The sequence below is a fragment of the Polypterus senegalus genome, chromosome 8 (genome assembly GCF_016835505.1).
Source record: "Polypterus senegalus isolate Bchr_013 chromosome 8, ASM1683550v1, whole genome shotgun sequence".
In the NCBI taxonomy this organism is placed as follows: domain Eukaryota; kingdom Metazoa; phylum Chordata; class Cladistia; order Polypteriformes; family Polypteridae; genus Polypterus; species Polypterus senegalus.
Window position 1 is genome coordinate 18,650,105 of NC_053161.1, and position 19,046 is coordinate 18,669,150.

The 19,046-nt window shown below is 36.4% G+C and overlaps 1 protein-coding gene across 2 annotated transcripts in view; it reads right to left on the reverse strand.

The window, feature by feature from the left end:
- LOC120533831 (ubiquitin carboxyl-terminal hydrolase 15-like) overlaps positions 1 to 19,046 on the reverse strand; it is a 209,991-nt gene that overhangs the window by 49,791 nt on the left and 141,154 nt on the right. The window contains exons 16-17 of one of the 2 annotated variants that reach the window (XM_039760853.1): positions 13,255 to 13,530; positions 8,545 to 8,615 (exon numbers count right to left, since the gene is read on the reverse strand). In XM_039760853.1, coding sequence (XP_039616787.1) covers positions 8,545 to 8,615; positions 13,255 to 13,530 — 347 coding nt within the window. Of the gene's footprint in view, positions 1 to 8,544; positions 8,616 to 13,254; positions 13,531 to 16,003; positions 16,103 to 19,046 lie in introns of those variants that run through there. The other variant, XM_039760850.1, reaches the window with a different exon arrangement.

Sequence of the window (19,046 nt, forward strand, 5' to 3'; positions counted from 1 at the left end):
TTTGCAAATTTGATATTTGCATAGGTTAAGTCCCATTTTGAACTTTTCCTCATATTTATCTTCTTTCTTAGTAATGATTGAGGTTACAAACAAGATTAAAATGCATTGTGTCCAAATACATTTGGGTACCACTAAAGCTCATTTTAAAACTTCATTTAATAAAATAAACAAAGAAGCATGTGCAATAAATGAAAACAGATAAGAAACAAAGACTGAAATGTTGACTGCAGAAAAGAAAAAAAAATCAAGATTGTAAGAGGTCTAGTCTATTATTAATTCATAGAAAACAACTGAATAAAAATCATAATAAACACGAAAAAGCAATCAGTAAGCAGCACAGTTTGTTTAGTGTAAGATTCTGCTTTCAACACATAAACAACAGCTGATTTGTTATTAACTTTTATTATGTATTATTACCTATTTATTGATCTTCTGAAAATGGTCACAACATTATAGTGCTGAGAGCCCCTGAGCTCTATCCAAACATCATTATGTCTAAATTAGTTAACTGCAGGGCACAATTACTAACATAATCATACAGGAGTAATTTACAGTCAACAATTAAACTAGAAAAAACATCCCTGGAATGAAAGGAGAAAAAGCAGTACCTGCAAAAAAACTCATTCAAACACAGTAAGAACATGAAAACCTTACACAGTATCTAAAATTCGGTTGCTGGAGTTTTGAGGTAGCCATGGTACCTTTTTTTCTATTATGATATACATATATACTGTATGCATTAGAGAGCTAATTACCTATCATTATACTGATGATAAGATTTTGCCTGCCTACTGCTAAAATCTTTTAACAGCACAGGTGTGGTGTTGTGTATAGTAAAAACACGACACCCAACTTTGCTTGAAGACAAGAATACAGGCAACAGCATCATTCACATATCATTCGTTCACTGTCATTAATACAATGAATGTTCAGTCTCTTCTTTCCTCTGTTAGCACAACTCCCATGCAGAACATTGGTCATCATTTTTACAGAGGATGTATAGTGCTGTAAATGTGTGTAGCTGGCTTTGTGCCAGCAAAGCAGCGGGTCCAGATGGTGTATCGCCACGACTGCTGAAGGCTTGTGCGCAGGAACTGGGGAGTCCTCTACAGCGCATCTTCAACCTGAGCCTGGAACAGGGGAGAGTACCGAGGCTTTGGAAAACATCTTGTATCACCCCAATCCCAAAGGTATCACGTACTAGTGAGCTGAATGACTTCCGGCCTGTTGCTCTGATGTCACATGTGGAGACGACCATGGAGTGGCTGCTGCTTCACCATCTGAGGCAACAGGTTTGCCATGCCCTCAACCCTCTGCAGTTCACATACCAGGAGAAGGTGGGAATGGAGGATGCCATCATCTATATGCTACACCGATCCCTCTCCCACTTGGACAGAGGCAGTGGTGCTGTAAAAATTATGTTTTTGGACTTCTCTAGCGCCTTCAACACCATCCAACCTCTGCTCCTTAGGGACAAGCTGACAGTCATGGGAGTAGATTCACACCTGGTGGCATGGATCGTGGACTATCTTACAGACAGACCTCAGTATGTACATCTCGGGAACTGCAGGCCTGACATTGTGGTCAGCAACACAGGAGCACCGCAGGGGACTGTACTTTCTCCGGTCCTGTTCAGCCTATATACATCAGACTTCCAATACGATTTGGAGTCCTGCCACATGCAAAAGTTCGCTGACGACACTGCTATCATGGGCTGCATCAGGAGTGGGCAGGAGGAGGAGTATAGGAAGCTAATCAAAGACTTTGTGAAATGCTGCGACTCAAACCACTTACACCTGAACACCAGCAAGACCAAGGAACTGGTGGTGGATTTCAGGAGGCCCAGGCCCCTCATGGACACCGTTATCATCAGAGGAGACTGTGTGCAGAGGGTACAGACCTATAAATACCTGAGAGTGCAGCTCGATGACAAATTGGACTGGTCTGACAATACTGATGCTCTGTGTAAGAAAGGTCAGAGCCAACTATACTTCATTAGAAGGTTGGCATCCTTCAGCATCTGCAATAAGATGGTGCAGATGTTCTACCAGACGGTTGTGGCGAGTGCTCTCTTCGACGTGGTGGTGTGCTGGGGAGGCAGCATAAAGAAGAAGGACGTCTCACGCCTGGACAAATTTGTTAGGAAGGCAGGCTCTATTGTAGGAATAAAGCTGGACAGTTTAACATCTGTAGCAGAGTGACGGGCGCTAAGCAAACTCCTGTCAATCATGGAGAATTCACTGCATCCACTAAACAGTGTCATCTGCAGGCAGAGGAATAGCTTCAGTGACAGACTTTTGTCACTGTCTTGCTCCACTGACAGAATGGGGAGATCGTTTCTCCCCCACACTATGCGACTCTTCAATTTCACCCAGGGGAGTAAATGCTAACATTATTCAAAGTTATTGTTTGCTTTTACATGCATTTTTATTACTCTTTAATTTAATATTGTTTTTTGTATTAGTATACTGCTGCTGGATTATGTGAATTTCCCCTTGGGATTAATAAAGTATCTATCTATCTAAAGAATTGTGATTAGAGTACCAGATGTGCCACAGAATAAGGTATAAAGAATCAAAAAGAAGCAGACCACAAAACTGGAATGGTTGGGCATGCTCTTAATGTTTCAAATGGGGGACTGTGTGGCTAAGCTGTGAACTTGGATAAACAGAAACCATCATGCACAGAATGGGTTAGCATACTGTTCTCCTTGTAACTAAGCGGTGCATGGGATACTTAAAGGACTACACACACGAAACCTTATCATATGAGGTTATTAGGCTATCTGGCTATTACAAATTTGCCCAATTGTACTACAGGCATGTTTGTGTGTGTTCTGCATTGACTGAGCACCTCATCCTCAGTGGACTATTGACTTTTGCCAGTTGCTACTAAGATATGTTCCAGCCATTCTTAACCCCAAAATCAAAAAGCAGGTTTAGCCAATCAACAACTAGGTTTGTAAAATAGGTATAACTTACCATGGATCTTCTACTCCAAGCTTCTCCTTTGTTGTAAAAGTTCAATGCAGTCTTTTAATTTAACAAGAGCCTTCTTTTGTGGTTTATACTCCATGCTTTCGTGTTTCTCAAATTCCTATAAAGAGAATGAGAATGAAATTCTTCAGACATCCTAACTAAAATTTTGTATTCTTTATTTTAATATACTAGTATTAGAAGGAGAAGGAGGAGGTTGGGAGCATGCACTAGTGTGATGTTTTGAAAAGAAAAAAAAAAACTCTTTGAAATAGTAATGACTTGCTATTTCCTTTAGAAAATTATGGTATAATATAATACAGTTTAAATTTTATATACCTCATATATATCCACTGTGTGTGTGTGCAAGTGGAATGTATGTGTACATACACACACACACCCCATGCCAAATCGCAGATTCTGTGTAATAACAAAATGAATCCAAGATAAATTCTGACAGAACTTATTACACCTTTACTGCAAAATTGCAATCAATACAAAGAAGGTGGAAACAAATCAGAAACTGTTTAGTGAAAAAAGAAAAAAAAAAAAAAATCATACAAAATCCTGCCTGTATTAGTGTGCACACCCCCTAAACTAATACTTAGTTGAAGCACCTTTTGATTTTATTACAGCACTCAGTCTTTCTTTTTGCCTACTCTTTGCAAAAAAAAATCCAGAACTGTAAACATACAAGAGCATTTCCTGTGCACAGCTCTCTTCAGGTCTCCCCACAGATTTTCAATTGGATTAAAGTCTGGGTTCTGGCTGGGCCATTCCAAAACACTGATCCTCCTTTGATGAAGCCATTGCTTTGTTGATTTTGATGTATGCTTTAGGTCATTGTCATGTTAAAAAGTGAAGTTCCTCTTCATCTTCCTAGCAGATGCTTGAAGGTTTTGTGCCAAAATACTTGGATTCATGATTTCATCCATCTTGACTAAAGCCCTAGAGTTCCAGCTAACAAAAAACAGCCTCAAAGCATTATGCTGCTTCCACCATACTTCACTGGGTATGGTGCTCTTCTGATGATGTGTTCCGTTATTTTTGCACCAAACATACCTTTTGAAATTATGGTCAAATGGGTTAACCTTGGTTTCATAAGACCATAATATTTTTCCACATGGTTGTGGGAGACTGGGTATACCTTTTTTTGCAAAGTTTAGCCAGGTTTGGATATTTTTCTTTGTGAGAAAAGGCTTTCGTTTTGCTTCCCTACCCCACAACCCAGACATATGAAGTATATGACTGATTCTTGTCACATGTACGGAACAACCTGTACTTGCCAGGATATCCTGCAGCTCCTTTAATGCTGCTGTAAGCCTCTCTGTGACAACCCCGACCAGTTTTCTCCTTGTCCTCTTATCAGTCATGGTGGAACTTTAGCAATTTTGGGGATCTCTGAATGTGTCTGGTGGTACTTGAAACCAAGATATTTGGAGCAGATTTTTTAAGCCCTGTAAGTTGCAAGGTTGGGACTCCATGGATCATACTTTTTTTTACCAGCACATCCCACAGATGCTCGACTGGATTGAGATTTGGGGAATTTGGTGGCCAACTCGACATTTTGAACTCTTTGTCATATTCCTCAAACTATTCTTGAACAATTGAACAGTGGGGCAGGGTGCATTATTTTGCTGAAATAGACCATACCATGTGAAGGGGTGTGTGAAGTCATCAACAATCTTCAGGTAGGTGGTTCATGTCAAAGTAACATCCACATGAATGCCAGGACCAAAGGGTCCCTGGCAGAACATTGCCCAAAGTATCACAGAGTCTCTGCAGGCTTGTATTTTTCCAGTAGTGCATCCTCGTGCCACCTCTTTCCAGGTAAATGATGCACACACATCCAGCATTCCACATGATCTAAAAGAAAACGTGATTTATCAAACCAGGCCACCTTTTTCATTGCTCCACTGTAGGTGCTTTCAGCAGTGGACTGGAGTCAGCATGGGCACTCTGATCAGTCTGTGGCTATACAGCCCCATATATGGCAAAATGTGGTGCACTGTGTACTCAGAGACCTTTCTCTTATGGCTAGCATTACTGTCTGCTTTTCAGCAAATTGTGCTACAGTAGCTCTTCTGGTGGAAAAGACCAGAGGGCAAGCCTTCACTCCCCATGCGGAACAATGAGCCTTGGGGGCCCATGACCCTGTTGCCAGTTCACCAGTTGTCCTTCCTTGGACTACTTTTGGTAGGTATTAACAACCACATACTGGGAACACCCCTTAAAAGCTGCTGTTTTGGAGATGCTCTGACCCAGTCTTCTAGCCATCACAAATTTGCACTTGGTTGCTCAGATCCTTACACTTGCCCATTTTTCCAGTTTCCAACATATCACATTCAAGCACTGACATAATAATCTATGTTTTTCACTTCACCTGTGAATAATTTTAATGTTGTGGCTGATCTGTGTGTAAGTATAGACATAGAGAACATAATAATTTATTTAGCACTTTACATATTTAAGAAGTTATATATAGTATTTAGGTGATAATTTTAGGTCCTTTAACAAATAAAAAGATTTCAAAGACATGCACATTAGATTAAATAGCCCTGAGTGAATGGTCCTGTTATGGAGTCATGCTGAGTGCTGGATGAGGCCTTGTGCCTGATGTTGTCAAAAATATGGACAATAGCCCTGACCTGGCCTAACCAATTTTGAGAATGTAACGTAAAAACATGGGTATAATTATTATTAACTAGCAAAATACCAGGCCAGGCAAGTACTGCCTTAAAATTTTATTAAGAAGAAAATTAAACCTTTTTAAACTGAGGGAAAATATACCAATAATTATTTGTTAAGGATCTCTTTGTATACCACACTGTGAGTTCGGCCCTCAGGTTGTAATATGACCAAGCTGTGCGCTGAGCTTACTCTTGAGCATGCAACGTACAGTTGGCCATGTGAACAGTAATCTTGTTTCAAATCTCACAGCTTGGATTGCTGCTGTCATAATCGGTTTGAGTTTCATGGTTTGTTTCAATTACTGACAGTATTTGTAGGACTTGTGTTGAAGAGACATTTGGCATCTGTCAAGCGTTGTAAGTATACAACCGGTTTCATCAATAACTTTACATCCAGCTTTTGAGAGTTTAAACATTCATAAACATCAAAGTGTCCACTACTGAAATCGTCACCTGTCAATCTAAGATGTTTAAGAGGCATTGGCGGTTGTCAAAAGGTGTAAAATATTTGGCCATTTAGGTACACTTGAAAGCGACAACCGAACAATTCAGCGGCAGCCATCTACTCACATGCAGATAGATAGGTGAAGGGCTTAAGCATTTCACTCTTCTAGTGCTCCTGTGTAGAAAAATTATCTCCTGTACCATCATCAGTTCACACCTTGAACCTGTCCCAGTCATTCAATACATAAGACACAATGTTCCTCCGGATATCAAGAGTGAGCCTGATATGGCCGTGCAATATGTAACAAAGAGAATGGAAAAGGTAGGTACCATCTCCGGGCATGGAAACCACTCGGTAAGTGACAGTTCTTTGATCGATGGTGATCACCTCGATAGACATGTTAATGAAGGTACGGTTGGAAAGATAAAGGAAATGGGTACCTGAACAATGTAAAGTAAGTCTAAAACACCTACACAATAACTATAATCGTAATAAATGAGCAATAAAACAGTGGAGAAGCCTTGGATAAAATAAAAAGGCTGTAGTTATCAGCAGGGAGACGTGAATCCCGTGGCAAAGCAAGGAAGGGAATGTAGAGACTGGAGCGATGGACGGCCTTATATAGGCAGGCAGCCAACAACGTGGGAGGCGTTGGGATGGGCATTAAGGGTGGGGGAGTTTTGGAGTATCACTTAATACATTTGTGATAAGTGGTCCGTAGTGCTATGCGAATTTTAAATCAAACCTCACAAAGCCTAGGCTTAAATTGGATTTCATGTCAGTTAGCGGTAAAGCAATCTGTTTGGTATGCAAAAAGCACATTGCTGCATTTAAAGACTACAACCTGGGCCATCACTTCAAGACCAGGCACACCAAAAAAAAAAAACAGAAATTTATCTGACAAGGAGAAGGTGAAGACTGCAGAGAAATTGTTAACTAAACTGTAAACACAGCAAAGTCTTCTAACAAAGCTTCATGCAGCAAAGAAACAGTAAAAAACAGCTATATATTAGCTAACAAAATTGCCAAAAGAACCAAACCATTTTCTGATGGTGAACTTGCTGAAGAGTGCTTATTGGAGTTGGAGGCAATCCTTTGCCCAAAGAAGAAGGATGAGTTTGAACATTTGTCCCTCTTACAGCGAATGGTTATAAGATGGATTTAGGAAATTGAGGAGAATCTGGAACTACTCCTTGGTTTGAACTGAAAACTTTATCATGTCATAATCCAAAGGGAGACAGCATGGTTCCTAAAACATTCTGGGGATGCTTGACTGAATTTGCAGAGAAAGGTAAATCCATGATGTGAATTTTCTTTGGGTTTTGGTCATCAGTGTAGAGGCACAAATGGTGAGGATTACACTGCATATTAACATGTATTTACTACAGATGTACTTAAATTTAAATATTTTAATCATATGTTATGCTGTGGTTAATATCAATAAACTGTTTTACTTTATACTGTTTAATTGGTTCAAGAATTTGTTCCAATCACCAATGGATTATATTCTTAAGCCTCCAAGAAAAGAGACACTCTGAAAGAGATCTGGGAGGGCCAATATGGATACCATCCTTGCAGTGCAACAGTGGACCAACAGTTTGTGCTGGTGTAGATACATGAAGGATCATGTAGTTTTCCAGTTGTGTTATTATGTGCTTGCTTGACATAGACAATGCCTTTGACTGTACAATCTAAGCAGCAAAATAATTTCTCATAATTTAGTATTGTAATAACACAAGTTCTTCTAAAAATACATTTGCAAAAAGTCTATATTATTATTCATTAAAACTAAATATTTCATTTTTATGTTAGTCATGTAGAAGCCTTACCAATTATTATTATGTAATGTTACGTGTAGAAAGTTATGATTGCAGAAATTAGAAGCCACTCATCATACTGTAAAATATTCCCTAATTGAATGCAGAGGTAATTGAAATTACAAGTTGCAAAAAATATTCTAAAATACATAAATATACCTGTAATTTTAGAATTTAACTACTATCCCTTTGAATTTGGTACATAATCAGTTACCACACTGCATTATCTACTTTACTGGTTTATAGGTAAAAGCAGTAACTTGATATTAACATGTGATCAGTTTGTTTAACACACATGCAGTAAAATATTATGAAAGGCTTGTATTCTGTCACCTTAGCAGATTACATGTCATCAAATATTTCTGTGGAAATACCTAATAAAATGAAAAAAAATACAGTATATACTTTATTCACTGTTAAATATTAAAATATATCATCTTCCAAGAAACACCTTAACTACTTTCAATAGAATATTTACTCCATATTAAATATAAAAATCAGAAACCTTAAAAAAGAAATATATATTACTAAGTGAAAGCAGGAGGCAGCTTTAACACTTGAGCACAAAAAACAAAAAATAAGCTCAGTTTAGTTGCATACATTAATAGTTCAATTACCTCTGCAGCATTTTCATTGAAATATTGTTTTTTCACCTCTGGATCCCAGTCCAAAGCCAGATATGATCTCTCTTAGATGGAGAATAAAAGAATATAAATATGAATTAAAATCAGGGTTAGGACAACACTTTACTATTATTCTTGTACAAGTATTCTTGTTTAACAAAGTGACGGCTTAATGTATGAACAATATGATGCTCTCATTTAACAAAACTTTTTAGAATATTTCCAAATTATGCTTAACAAGATATAATTAAATATAGATATACATTTTCAAAAAATATAAAGCAAGGGACAAAAAATTTTGGACTTAAGGCAATACTGTAAACAAAGTGCCTTATATCCTGAAATTCAAGATATTGTCAGTTGGAAAAAAATCTTGATTTAAATATCATAATATAATAATAATAATAAAATATTTTTAAGAAAATTGATGCTACATGAAATGCCTTTATTAATAAACACAAAAGTTCATTTTATTAAGAAGTAAAATCACTGTGAATTCAACTTGGAGAACTTGGTGCTATCATTTCACTCAAAACAGACAGTAATACCATTACAAAGAACATTAACAGTTATGTAGGCATTTACTTTTGTAGTTAAGTTTTTCAAGTAGAAAGCATGTGCTTCTGCATATCTAATACTGTACTATATTAGACATTTCTGTAAACAAATATATAGTAGTTAAATTTGACCATATAGAGCCTGTTTTCCCTAAGCAACATTTGTTTAAATCATTGGTTACTAATGTGCTTAATGTTTACTAAGCTTTGATTATCTGTGTACAATAGCAACAATGTAAGAAACAAAGTATAAAACAGCGACAAAATAAGTTAGTTATCTCAAATAATAGTGTATTTAAAACTGAAAACAATTGGTATTTCTGTTGATGTCTACTCAGCGTATTTTCTTAATGCTGCATTATTTGTACACATGTAACAATTTTATTATAAAAAAAATTATTCCTCCTTTGCCAAATGTAGTGTGAAATATACACATATGGGTTAAGTTAGAATGCCAATGGGGAAAAAGGCTGTAGAATAAGCATCTACTATAATAAATTGTCACTGAATTATCTAAGATGCCCTTTAAGGGAGAAATTTCCCAAAATCTGTGGAAATATAGTATGCAAAAATGAAGCATTTCTAATTTTGGTGTCTGACACTAATCATGCTTTTTTCAAATTACATCACAATGTGGGAGTTTAGAGTTTAATAATGATCAGGGCATACTTGCTCTTAAGTTTTATTTGTTCACATTGTCAGAAGCACACATGAGCTGGCACACACTTGAGTTACTCATCATGGTTTCTAAAGAATACCACATGTATAGGAAATAGCAGTGCTTTGACAAATCTGTTTTTGTCACTAATGGCACACCACAGAAGTAAATCACATAGCCATGTTCAGTCAGAACACCTTACCCCTGACTTCAGTTACTAGTTAAATTGGCTTTGAGAAATGTTGTCAGCGGGCTAAAATGGTCCTGTTTTATTATAAAATAGATAGAGGAACTGCTAGGGAAGCCATTTTCTGGCTTTTTAGCTTCTGTGTAGCACACTGGTCTGGAAAGAATGAAGCAATATGCTACAAAGACATAAATATGATAAAATAATTAAACAATTCCTTTGCCTATGTTTTTTTTTTTATTTCAATATCTCTCTCTCCACTTTTGACGAGAGAACTACTTAATGGATTTAGATCGGGTTTCTTTCTATTTGCTTGAACATACAGTGGTGTGAAAAACTATTTGCCCCCTTCCTGATTTCTTATTCTTTTGCATGTTTGTCACACAAAATGTTTCTGATCATCAAACACATTTAACCATTCGTCAAATATAACACAAGTAAACACAAAATGCAGTTTTTAAATGATGATTTTTATTATTTAGGAGAAAAATCCAAACCTACACGGTCCTGTGTGAAAAAGTAATTGCCCCCTTGTTAAAAAATAACCTAACTGTGGTGTATCACACCTGAGTTCCAATTTCCGTAGCCACCCCCAGGCCTGATTACTGCCACACCTGTTTCAATCAAGAAATCACTTAAATAGGAGCTGCCTGACACAGAGAAGTAGACCAAAAGCACCTCAAAAGCTAGACATCATGCCAAGATCCAAAGATATTCAGGAACAAATGAGAACAGAAGTAATTGAGATCTATCAGTCTGGTAAAGGTTATAAAGCCATTTCTAAAGCTTCGGGACTCCAGTGAACCACAGTGAGAGCCATTATCCACAAATAGCAAAAACATGGAACAGTGGTGAACCTTCTCAGGAGTGGCCGGCTGACCAAATTTACCCAAGGGGGCAGAGACGACTCATCCGAGAGGTCACAAAAGACCCCAGGACAACGTCTAAAGAACTGCAGGCCTCACTTGCCTCAATTAAGGTCAGTGTTCACGACTCCACCATAAGAAAGAGACTGGGCAAAACGGCCTGCATGGCAGATTTCCAAGACGCAAACCACTGTTAAGCAAAAAGAACATTAGGGCTCGTCTCAATTTTGCTAAGAAACATCTCAATGATTGCCAAGACTTTTGGGAAAATACCTTGTGGACTGATGAGACAAAAGTTGAACTTTTTGGAAGTCAAATGTCCCGTTAAATCTGGTGTAAAAGTAACACAGCATTTCAGAAAAAGAACATCATACCAACAGTAAAATATGGTGGTGGAAGTGTGATGGTCTGGGGTTGTTTTGCTGCTTCAGGACCTGAAGGGCTTGCTGTGATAGATGGAACCATGAATTCTACTGTCTACAAAAAATCCTGAAGGAGAATGTCTGGCCATCTGTTCGTCAACTCAAGCTGAAGCGATCTTGGGTGCTGCAACAGGAAAATGACCCAAAACACACCAGCAAATCCACCTCTGAATGGCTGAAGAAAAACAAAATGAAGACTTTGGAGTGGCCTAGTCAAAGTCCTGACCTGAATCCAATTGAGATGCTGTGGCATGACCTTAAAAAGGCGGTTCATGCTAGAAAACCCTCAAATAAAGCTGAATTACAACAATTCTGCAAAGATGAGTGGGCCAAAATTCCTCCAGAGCGCTGTAAAGACTCATTGCAAGTTATCACAAACGCTTGATTGCAGTTATTCCTGCTAAGGGTGGCCCAACCAGTTATTAGGTTCAGGGGGCAATTACTTTTTCACACAGGGCCATGTAGGTTTGGATTTTTATTTCTTCCTAAATAACAAAAACCATCATTTAAAAACTGCATTTTGTGTTTACTTGTGTTATATTTGACTAATGGTTAAATGTGTTTGATGATCAGAAACATTTTGTGTGACAAACATGCAAAAGAATAAGAAATCAGGAAGGGGGCAAATAGTTTTTCACACCACTGTATAAAATAATTATATATAAGAATATGTAATGTATTACAGAAAAAATTTTACCCCAAAGGAAAAAAAAGGACAAAAGAGTAAAAATTGCATTTTACTGTGTTAATTTCAGCATTAAAGTAAATGACTCCGCTGCGCCCTAAAAGAACTGTTACTCTCTTGCTCTAATGTAGATGTCTGCATGCCAGCAAAGTTTAATCATACTCCTGGCTGCTCCTCAAAAAAATTCCATCTATTCCTGCCTGTTCCGATCTTCTCCCAACTTCATTCCTGCTTTCCCCACTATAAGTTACCCGTATTTGACATATAGCATAAGTAGATTCTTAGAACACAGAATCTATAAGGGCAAAAAAATCCATTTATGTTTATGCCTGTTTTTTCTATTGATATTGTTTTGAAATAAAAATAGATGTAGGGTGGTGAAACATCCTCTTTTTTTTGTGATTTTCGTTTAGCCCTCCAAAAATAGCAGACTGTGTGGTATTTATAAATTTCACAACATTTTCCAGGATTTTGTCTTTATTGTGCAGACTAACAAGAGACCTACATATGTTGTCCAATCCATATATGACAAATATATGTTTTAACAGTGCACGTAATTTGTGTATGGCACAGGGTTTATTTAAAGAAAAGCACACAAGGCAGTTGCAGCACTTTGAAAGGTGACAGCTAAGAGAACTGTGAACAGCCAAGTTACTATTCAACCCCAACTAAGAAGTACAAAAGTTGACAAAATATGAAAGTGAATATATATATATATATATATATATAAAGTTAAGAATATATAAGTTAAAAAAAATAAACAAAAAAAATCAGCACCCATTGTTTTCACTACAACATGTATGAAGCTGAATTCATGATCAGGGGAGCTGGCAAGTGCAATAGGAACGGTGACAGGATAAGGTAATTTTATGTGGAACTACAAATAGGCAAAGACAAAACCTGCATTTAATTTGATTTTTCACTAAATGCCTTGTCTGACATTGCTAAATAGCAATGATACTGAACAAAATTAGCATATCTATTCTACTTCCATTAAAACAATTAACAGTTATCAGCCAAGCAGCAAATGTCACAAATAACAGATACAGTAGAATACAGTAGTATGCAGAGCTTATTGAAGTGACAAAGGAAAAAAACTCAAAGAACAACATAAAGAAAGAAAAGGTCTTTGAAGCTGTACGAGTCTGAGGTTTGCTTGACACCATTATAAGCAAGGTTTACTTAAAAATGATTTATTTTTAAGTTATATATGTGATCAAAGAAAACATGAAAATATATATATATTAATTATATATATATTACAAACAAGTAGCAGTAAATAATATTAACAATATTAAAACAAAACATAGCTGCCGTAAATAAACTTACCATCAAGCCTAAGATGTCTGTCATCAAAACGTATCTGTCTTGGCTCTTGCTTGATGTAATTGAAATCAGTATTACCTAAATTATTAAATTGGAATGTAAAGAGTTGTTTTTTGAGCACCAGAGTATTATGTCCTTTACAAATGTGCTCCCCACTAACTCCATTATCTAGCTCATTGTCTCCTGCCACGGACTCCTCAGAATGACTGTTTTCATTTTCTGATGGTAAATCCTGATCCTGGCTTGACTCTTCATCTTGATCGTCTGTGTCCATCTCACCTATGATTTGTGGGGGTAGGGGTGGTGATGGAAAAAAAAACCAAAAAAAAACAAACCAGGTAAGAGTTTGACTGGTGGCTGAGCATTTAGGTGAAATTTACTGTATTTATACAAGAAAAAATGTAACTGTACAAGTGATTTTCAGTTACATGCTAACAACATATCTATGTAAAACAACTAACTGCATTTGCTGTATTACAATTGAATGTTACAACACATTTAACTTTGACTTTTGTATGGTTAACAAAATATACTTTACATTTTCTGGGGCCATAATCACTTAAGTGCATTTTGTTAACTGTACAAAAAGAAAAAAGAAAAACATGTCTTGTAGCTTTTGCTTCAAAAACAGCAAAAGGTGGCCCAGTAGGGAGTTGAGGTGAATACTTTCAACATACACTCTACTTCTAAATTCTTCTGTCAATTCATATTGATGAGATATTTAAAAAATTAAACTGACATTTAGCAAAGATGAAAAGCAGTATTTTGTTTAATGTTTTATTTTACATATTGTATTTGCAAACAGTGATATTGGGTGCAGATAAAATATTTATTTTCAGAGACTGTACCTCTGTATAATGTATAATAATAAAATTTGTAAAACAATAATACATTAATATTATTGTATAACAGTAATAAAATATTTTAAAGAAACATGTTAGCAAACACAAATAAAAACTTGAGAGAAGACATGGAATGATTTTTAAGCCTTCATCACAGTATGCTTGCACAATCCAAGGATGGGTAAAATATAAATTAAACATGTAGACAGATAGCCATGATTATGGTTTTTTGAACATAAGAGATCAAGCACAATGAAAAGGCTTAGGCACTAACATATGTGGTGTATCGAAAAAGATAGATGCCTACCAACAAAAAAAAGTGTGCTGTGAGACTCTGAACAAAGTGCATATAAAAGTTATGTATTAGAACTTCATAAAATGAATTTATCTGTTGACTGACACTGTCTTTCTTCTTCCACATCCAAAGATTTGGCCAGTTGTCACTTAGCTCAACAATGTCCTCCATAATGTTTGGGACAAAGACTAATTTTTCCTTCATTTAGCCATCTGCTCCATAGTTTAATATTACAAATCAAACAATTCAGACATGGTTAAAGTGCACATTTTAGACTGTAAGTGTATGTGCATACATTTCAGTCACACCATGCACAAATGACAACACTTTTCCTATATTACCCCGCTCCCCCCATTTCAGGACACCATAATGTTTGAGTCATACCAACTGTAGGTATATTAAAGCAGTCATATTTAATACCAGGTTGCATACTCCTTTCATTCAATGACTGCTTGAAGTCTAGGATTCATACACATCACCAGGTGCTGAGTATCTTTTCTGGTGATACTCTGCCAAACCTCTAATGTAGTCAATCTTCAGCTCCTGCTTGTTTCAGGGGCTTTTCTCATTACGTTTTCTCTTCAGTATATGAAAGACATGCGAAATTGGATTTAAACTGGGTAACTGGCATGGCCATTCAAGAATTTTCCATTTTTTAGATTTGATAAAAGTCCTGTGTTACCATAGCAGTATGTTTGGGATCACCATCTTATTGTAAGATGAAACACCTTCAAATGAGCTTGGAGGCATTTTCTGGAACTTGAGATGTTTCTATACACCTCAGAATTCATTGTGCAACTGCTGTTGCCCAATGTTATACATGCCCAAGTCATAACATCCCCACCACCATGTTTAACAGATGAGGTGGTATGCTTTGGATCTTGGGGAGTTCCTTTTAATCACCACACTATGCTTATGCTTGTATCACTCTGATACAAATGAATCTCTGTCTCATCTGTCCACAAGATGGACAGGCATTTGTGGCTTTTTCTTTTTTTTTTTTTCCATAGTCAGGATTCATCTATCATCAGAAATAGAGGTCTTCCTTGGCCTACCAGTCTCTTTGTAATTACTGGGCTCGCCAGTGGATTCCTTTCTTCTTAATGATATTCCAGACAGTTGATTTAGGTGATCCTAAGGTTTTACTGATGTCTCTAATGGTCTTATTCTAATTTTTCAGCATCATAACGGCTTCGTTAACTGTCATTGACACAGCTCTTGTTGTCATGTTGAACAATGGCAGCTACAGATGCCAAAGTATAAAAGCAAGACTAGGTATCTTACACCTGCACTGATGAAGCAATGAAAAACACCCGAGTAATCAGAAAGTTACAAAGTGTATACTTCACCATAGTAGTTACGTAGTTTTTGCAACACCAAGTTTGTCAAGTACACATTCCCATATTCAAGTAAAAATGATGCTCATATTAATTAATACTTTTTTAATGCAGGAGATGAAACTAAGACCTTTCACATATTCCCTAAAAAGATAAACGTGTTTCATATTTAAAGGTGTGTTTACTCACTTGCACATAAATCCAGTCTGGATGAACCTCTCATCAGTTGCACTTTCTGGCTATCAAACAGCTGACAGATGATGAAGAACATGAACACGTGTCCTTAAACTATTCTTGTGTGTGATCATGCTTCTTCCTTCCATGGTTTAATCTCCAACTACAGTATGTATGCTCCTCTTGCTCTATTGTTGTTTATTCTGGAAAATCAAATTAAAGGTAGGTAGAAGGGTAGGACAGGTGGTGTGAGGTTCATCCAGGCTGGAAGAAACTTTATTACAGATGAGTAAACATGAATTTGAAAGTAAATTGGTCTGAACCATAAATGGGTAAGAAGTATACTAAAGCATTTCTTAAGATGACTTTACAGTCCATGTATTTGCGGATCGAGCTGGCTCAGAGAAAGAGGATGCTGTCTTGTTGGTCATGAATATCTAGAAAAAAAAAACATGCTACTGTATAATAAATGTTAATCACTAAGATTTTTGCTAGGTGTGCTCATGTTGTAGTAACTGCACAGAACAGAGTGTGTGCTGTTGCTGCTGTCCCACTTTCAATGACATTTAAATTCATAGCTTATTGCCCTCAGATGTTCATCTACTTTTTTGTTTTTTAGTTTGTGCTGTCATTGTACTTTGCAAATACCTTTATAGATTACTAGCTGAAATACCCAGAGTTGCCCAGGAGGAAAATAGTGTTTTTTGTTAATTGTTTGAGAAATTAAAAAAAAAAGAAAAACACAACTTTAAAAATAAAAATCAATCAACAAACAATGAAGACTCACTAATGTGTTGTATTGTTTACTGAAGTGCCTTGTTATATACAGTGTTTTTAGTTTTTCCATCTTTAGCTAATATATAAAGGTTTTTAGGACACAAAGTTGTACATGTGAGAAACAGGATGTGTAAAAATTGATTCCAGCAATTTTCAATGATTGTCCAAACATTCCAAGCGTCAAGTGGATGACAACAGACATACAAGACCAAATCTCCAATTATTGTTTTCAAATTGAAATTGTTTTACAATCAATTAAATGTAAATATTTTACTTACAGTATAACTAAATATTATAAGTTAAATATCATAGCTATATTTGCTTTATACTTTACCTTCAATTTTAATAAGTTAATTAAATTAGTTTTTTGATTATAAATGTATTAAAAAAAATTCCTATTTTTTTTTTTTTACTTTACAAGAGAACTGTAACACCAACACGTTAGCTACGATATTGTGAAACAAATGACATTTAGTTCATTAATGAATAAAGAAAAATCACAAAGAGAGCCACTGAATCCACAAAATAAATATAGGATGATTATGATAAATAAAAATAAAACTGCTTACTTATCTTATATATAATATAATAAATAGCATATTTTAATCCAAATATAATTGCGGAATAAGTTCAAAGTAGTGTAAAAATGATGAGAAAAGCTAAGCTTTTTAAAGGTGTTTTAACAGATTAATTTTTGTTTTGTGGTGTAGTAATAAGTTTTTACATGCAGAATTTTTAACAACGTAAAAAAACATCAATTAAATTAATATTATTGTTAGATTGTTTTAATTCTATTACCAATACAACATTGTTACAATAGGAATAAAGCAAAATGAAAATATAGTTAACAAAAACAAACATTAAATGACAAACAAATACTACTACGGATTATTCATGATAAAACTGTTGGTTGCTTTTACGGAACACACCAGAAACGTTCCGAGCGTCAACTGGATGAAAACATACATACCGCAAGACTGTTACAGTCTGCTTTATATACAAGATATATCTATATATATATATATACATATACATACATACATACATATATACAGTGGTGTGAAAAACTATTTGCCCCCTTCCTGATTTCTTATTCATCAAACACATTTAACCATTAGTCAAATATAACACAAGTAAACACAAAATGCAGTTTTTAAATGATGGTTTTTATTATTTAGGGAGAAAAAAATCCAAACCTACATGACCCTGTGTGAAAAAGTAATTGCCCCCGAACCTAATAACTGGTTGGGCCACCCTTAGCAGCAATAACTGCAATCAAGCGTTTGCGATAACTTGCAATGAGTCTTTACAGCTCTGGAGGAATTTTGGCTCACTCATCTTTGCAGAATTGTTGTAATTCAGCTTTATTTGAGGGTTTTCTAGCATGAACCGCCTTTTTAAGGTCATGCCATAGCATCTCAATTGGATTCAGGTCAGGACTTTGACTAGGCCACTCCAAAGTCTTCATTTTGTTTTTTTTCAGCCAATCAGAGGTGGATTTGCTGGTGTGTTTTGGGTCATTGTCCTGTTGCAGCACCCAAGATCGCTTCAGCTTGAGTTGACGAACAGATGGCCAGACATTCTCCTACAGGATTTTTTTGGTAGACAGTAGAATTCATGGTTCCATCTATCACAGCAAGCCTTCCAGGTCCTAAAGCAGCAAAACAACCTCAGACCATCACACTACCACCACCATATTTTACTGTTGGTATGATGTTCTTTTCTGAAATGCTGTGTTCCTTTTACGCCAGATGTAACGGGACATTTGCCTTCCAAAAAGTTCAAGTTTTGTCTCATCAGTCCACAAGGTATTTCCCCAAAAGTCTTGGCAATCATTGAGATGTTTCTTAGCAAAATTGAGACAAGCCCTAATGTTCTTTTTCTTAACAGTGGTTTGTGTCTGGAAATCTGCCATGCAGGCCGTTTTGCCCAGTCTCTTTCTTATGGTGGGGTCGTGAACACTGACCTTAATTGAGGCAAGTGAGGCTTGCAGTTCTTTAGACGTTGTCCTGGGGTCTTTTGTGACCTCTCGGATGAGTCGTCTCCGCGCTCTTGGGGTAATTTTGGTCGGCTGGCCACTGCTGGGAAGGTTCACCACTGTTCCATGTTTTTGCCATTTGTGGATAATGGCTCTCACTGTGGTTCGCTGGAGTCCCAAAGCTTTAGAAATGGCTTTATAACCTTTACCAGACTGACAGATCTCAATTACTTCTGTTCTCATTTGTTCCTGAATTTCTTTGGATCTTGGCATGATGTCTAGCTTTTGAGGTGCTTTTGGTCTACTTCTCTGTGTCAGGCAGCTCCTATTTAAGTGATTTCTTGATTGAAACAGGTGTGGCAGTAATCAGGCCTGGGGTTGGCTACGGAAAT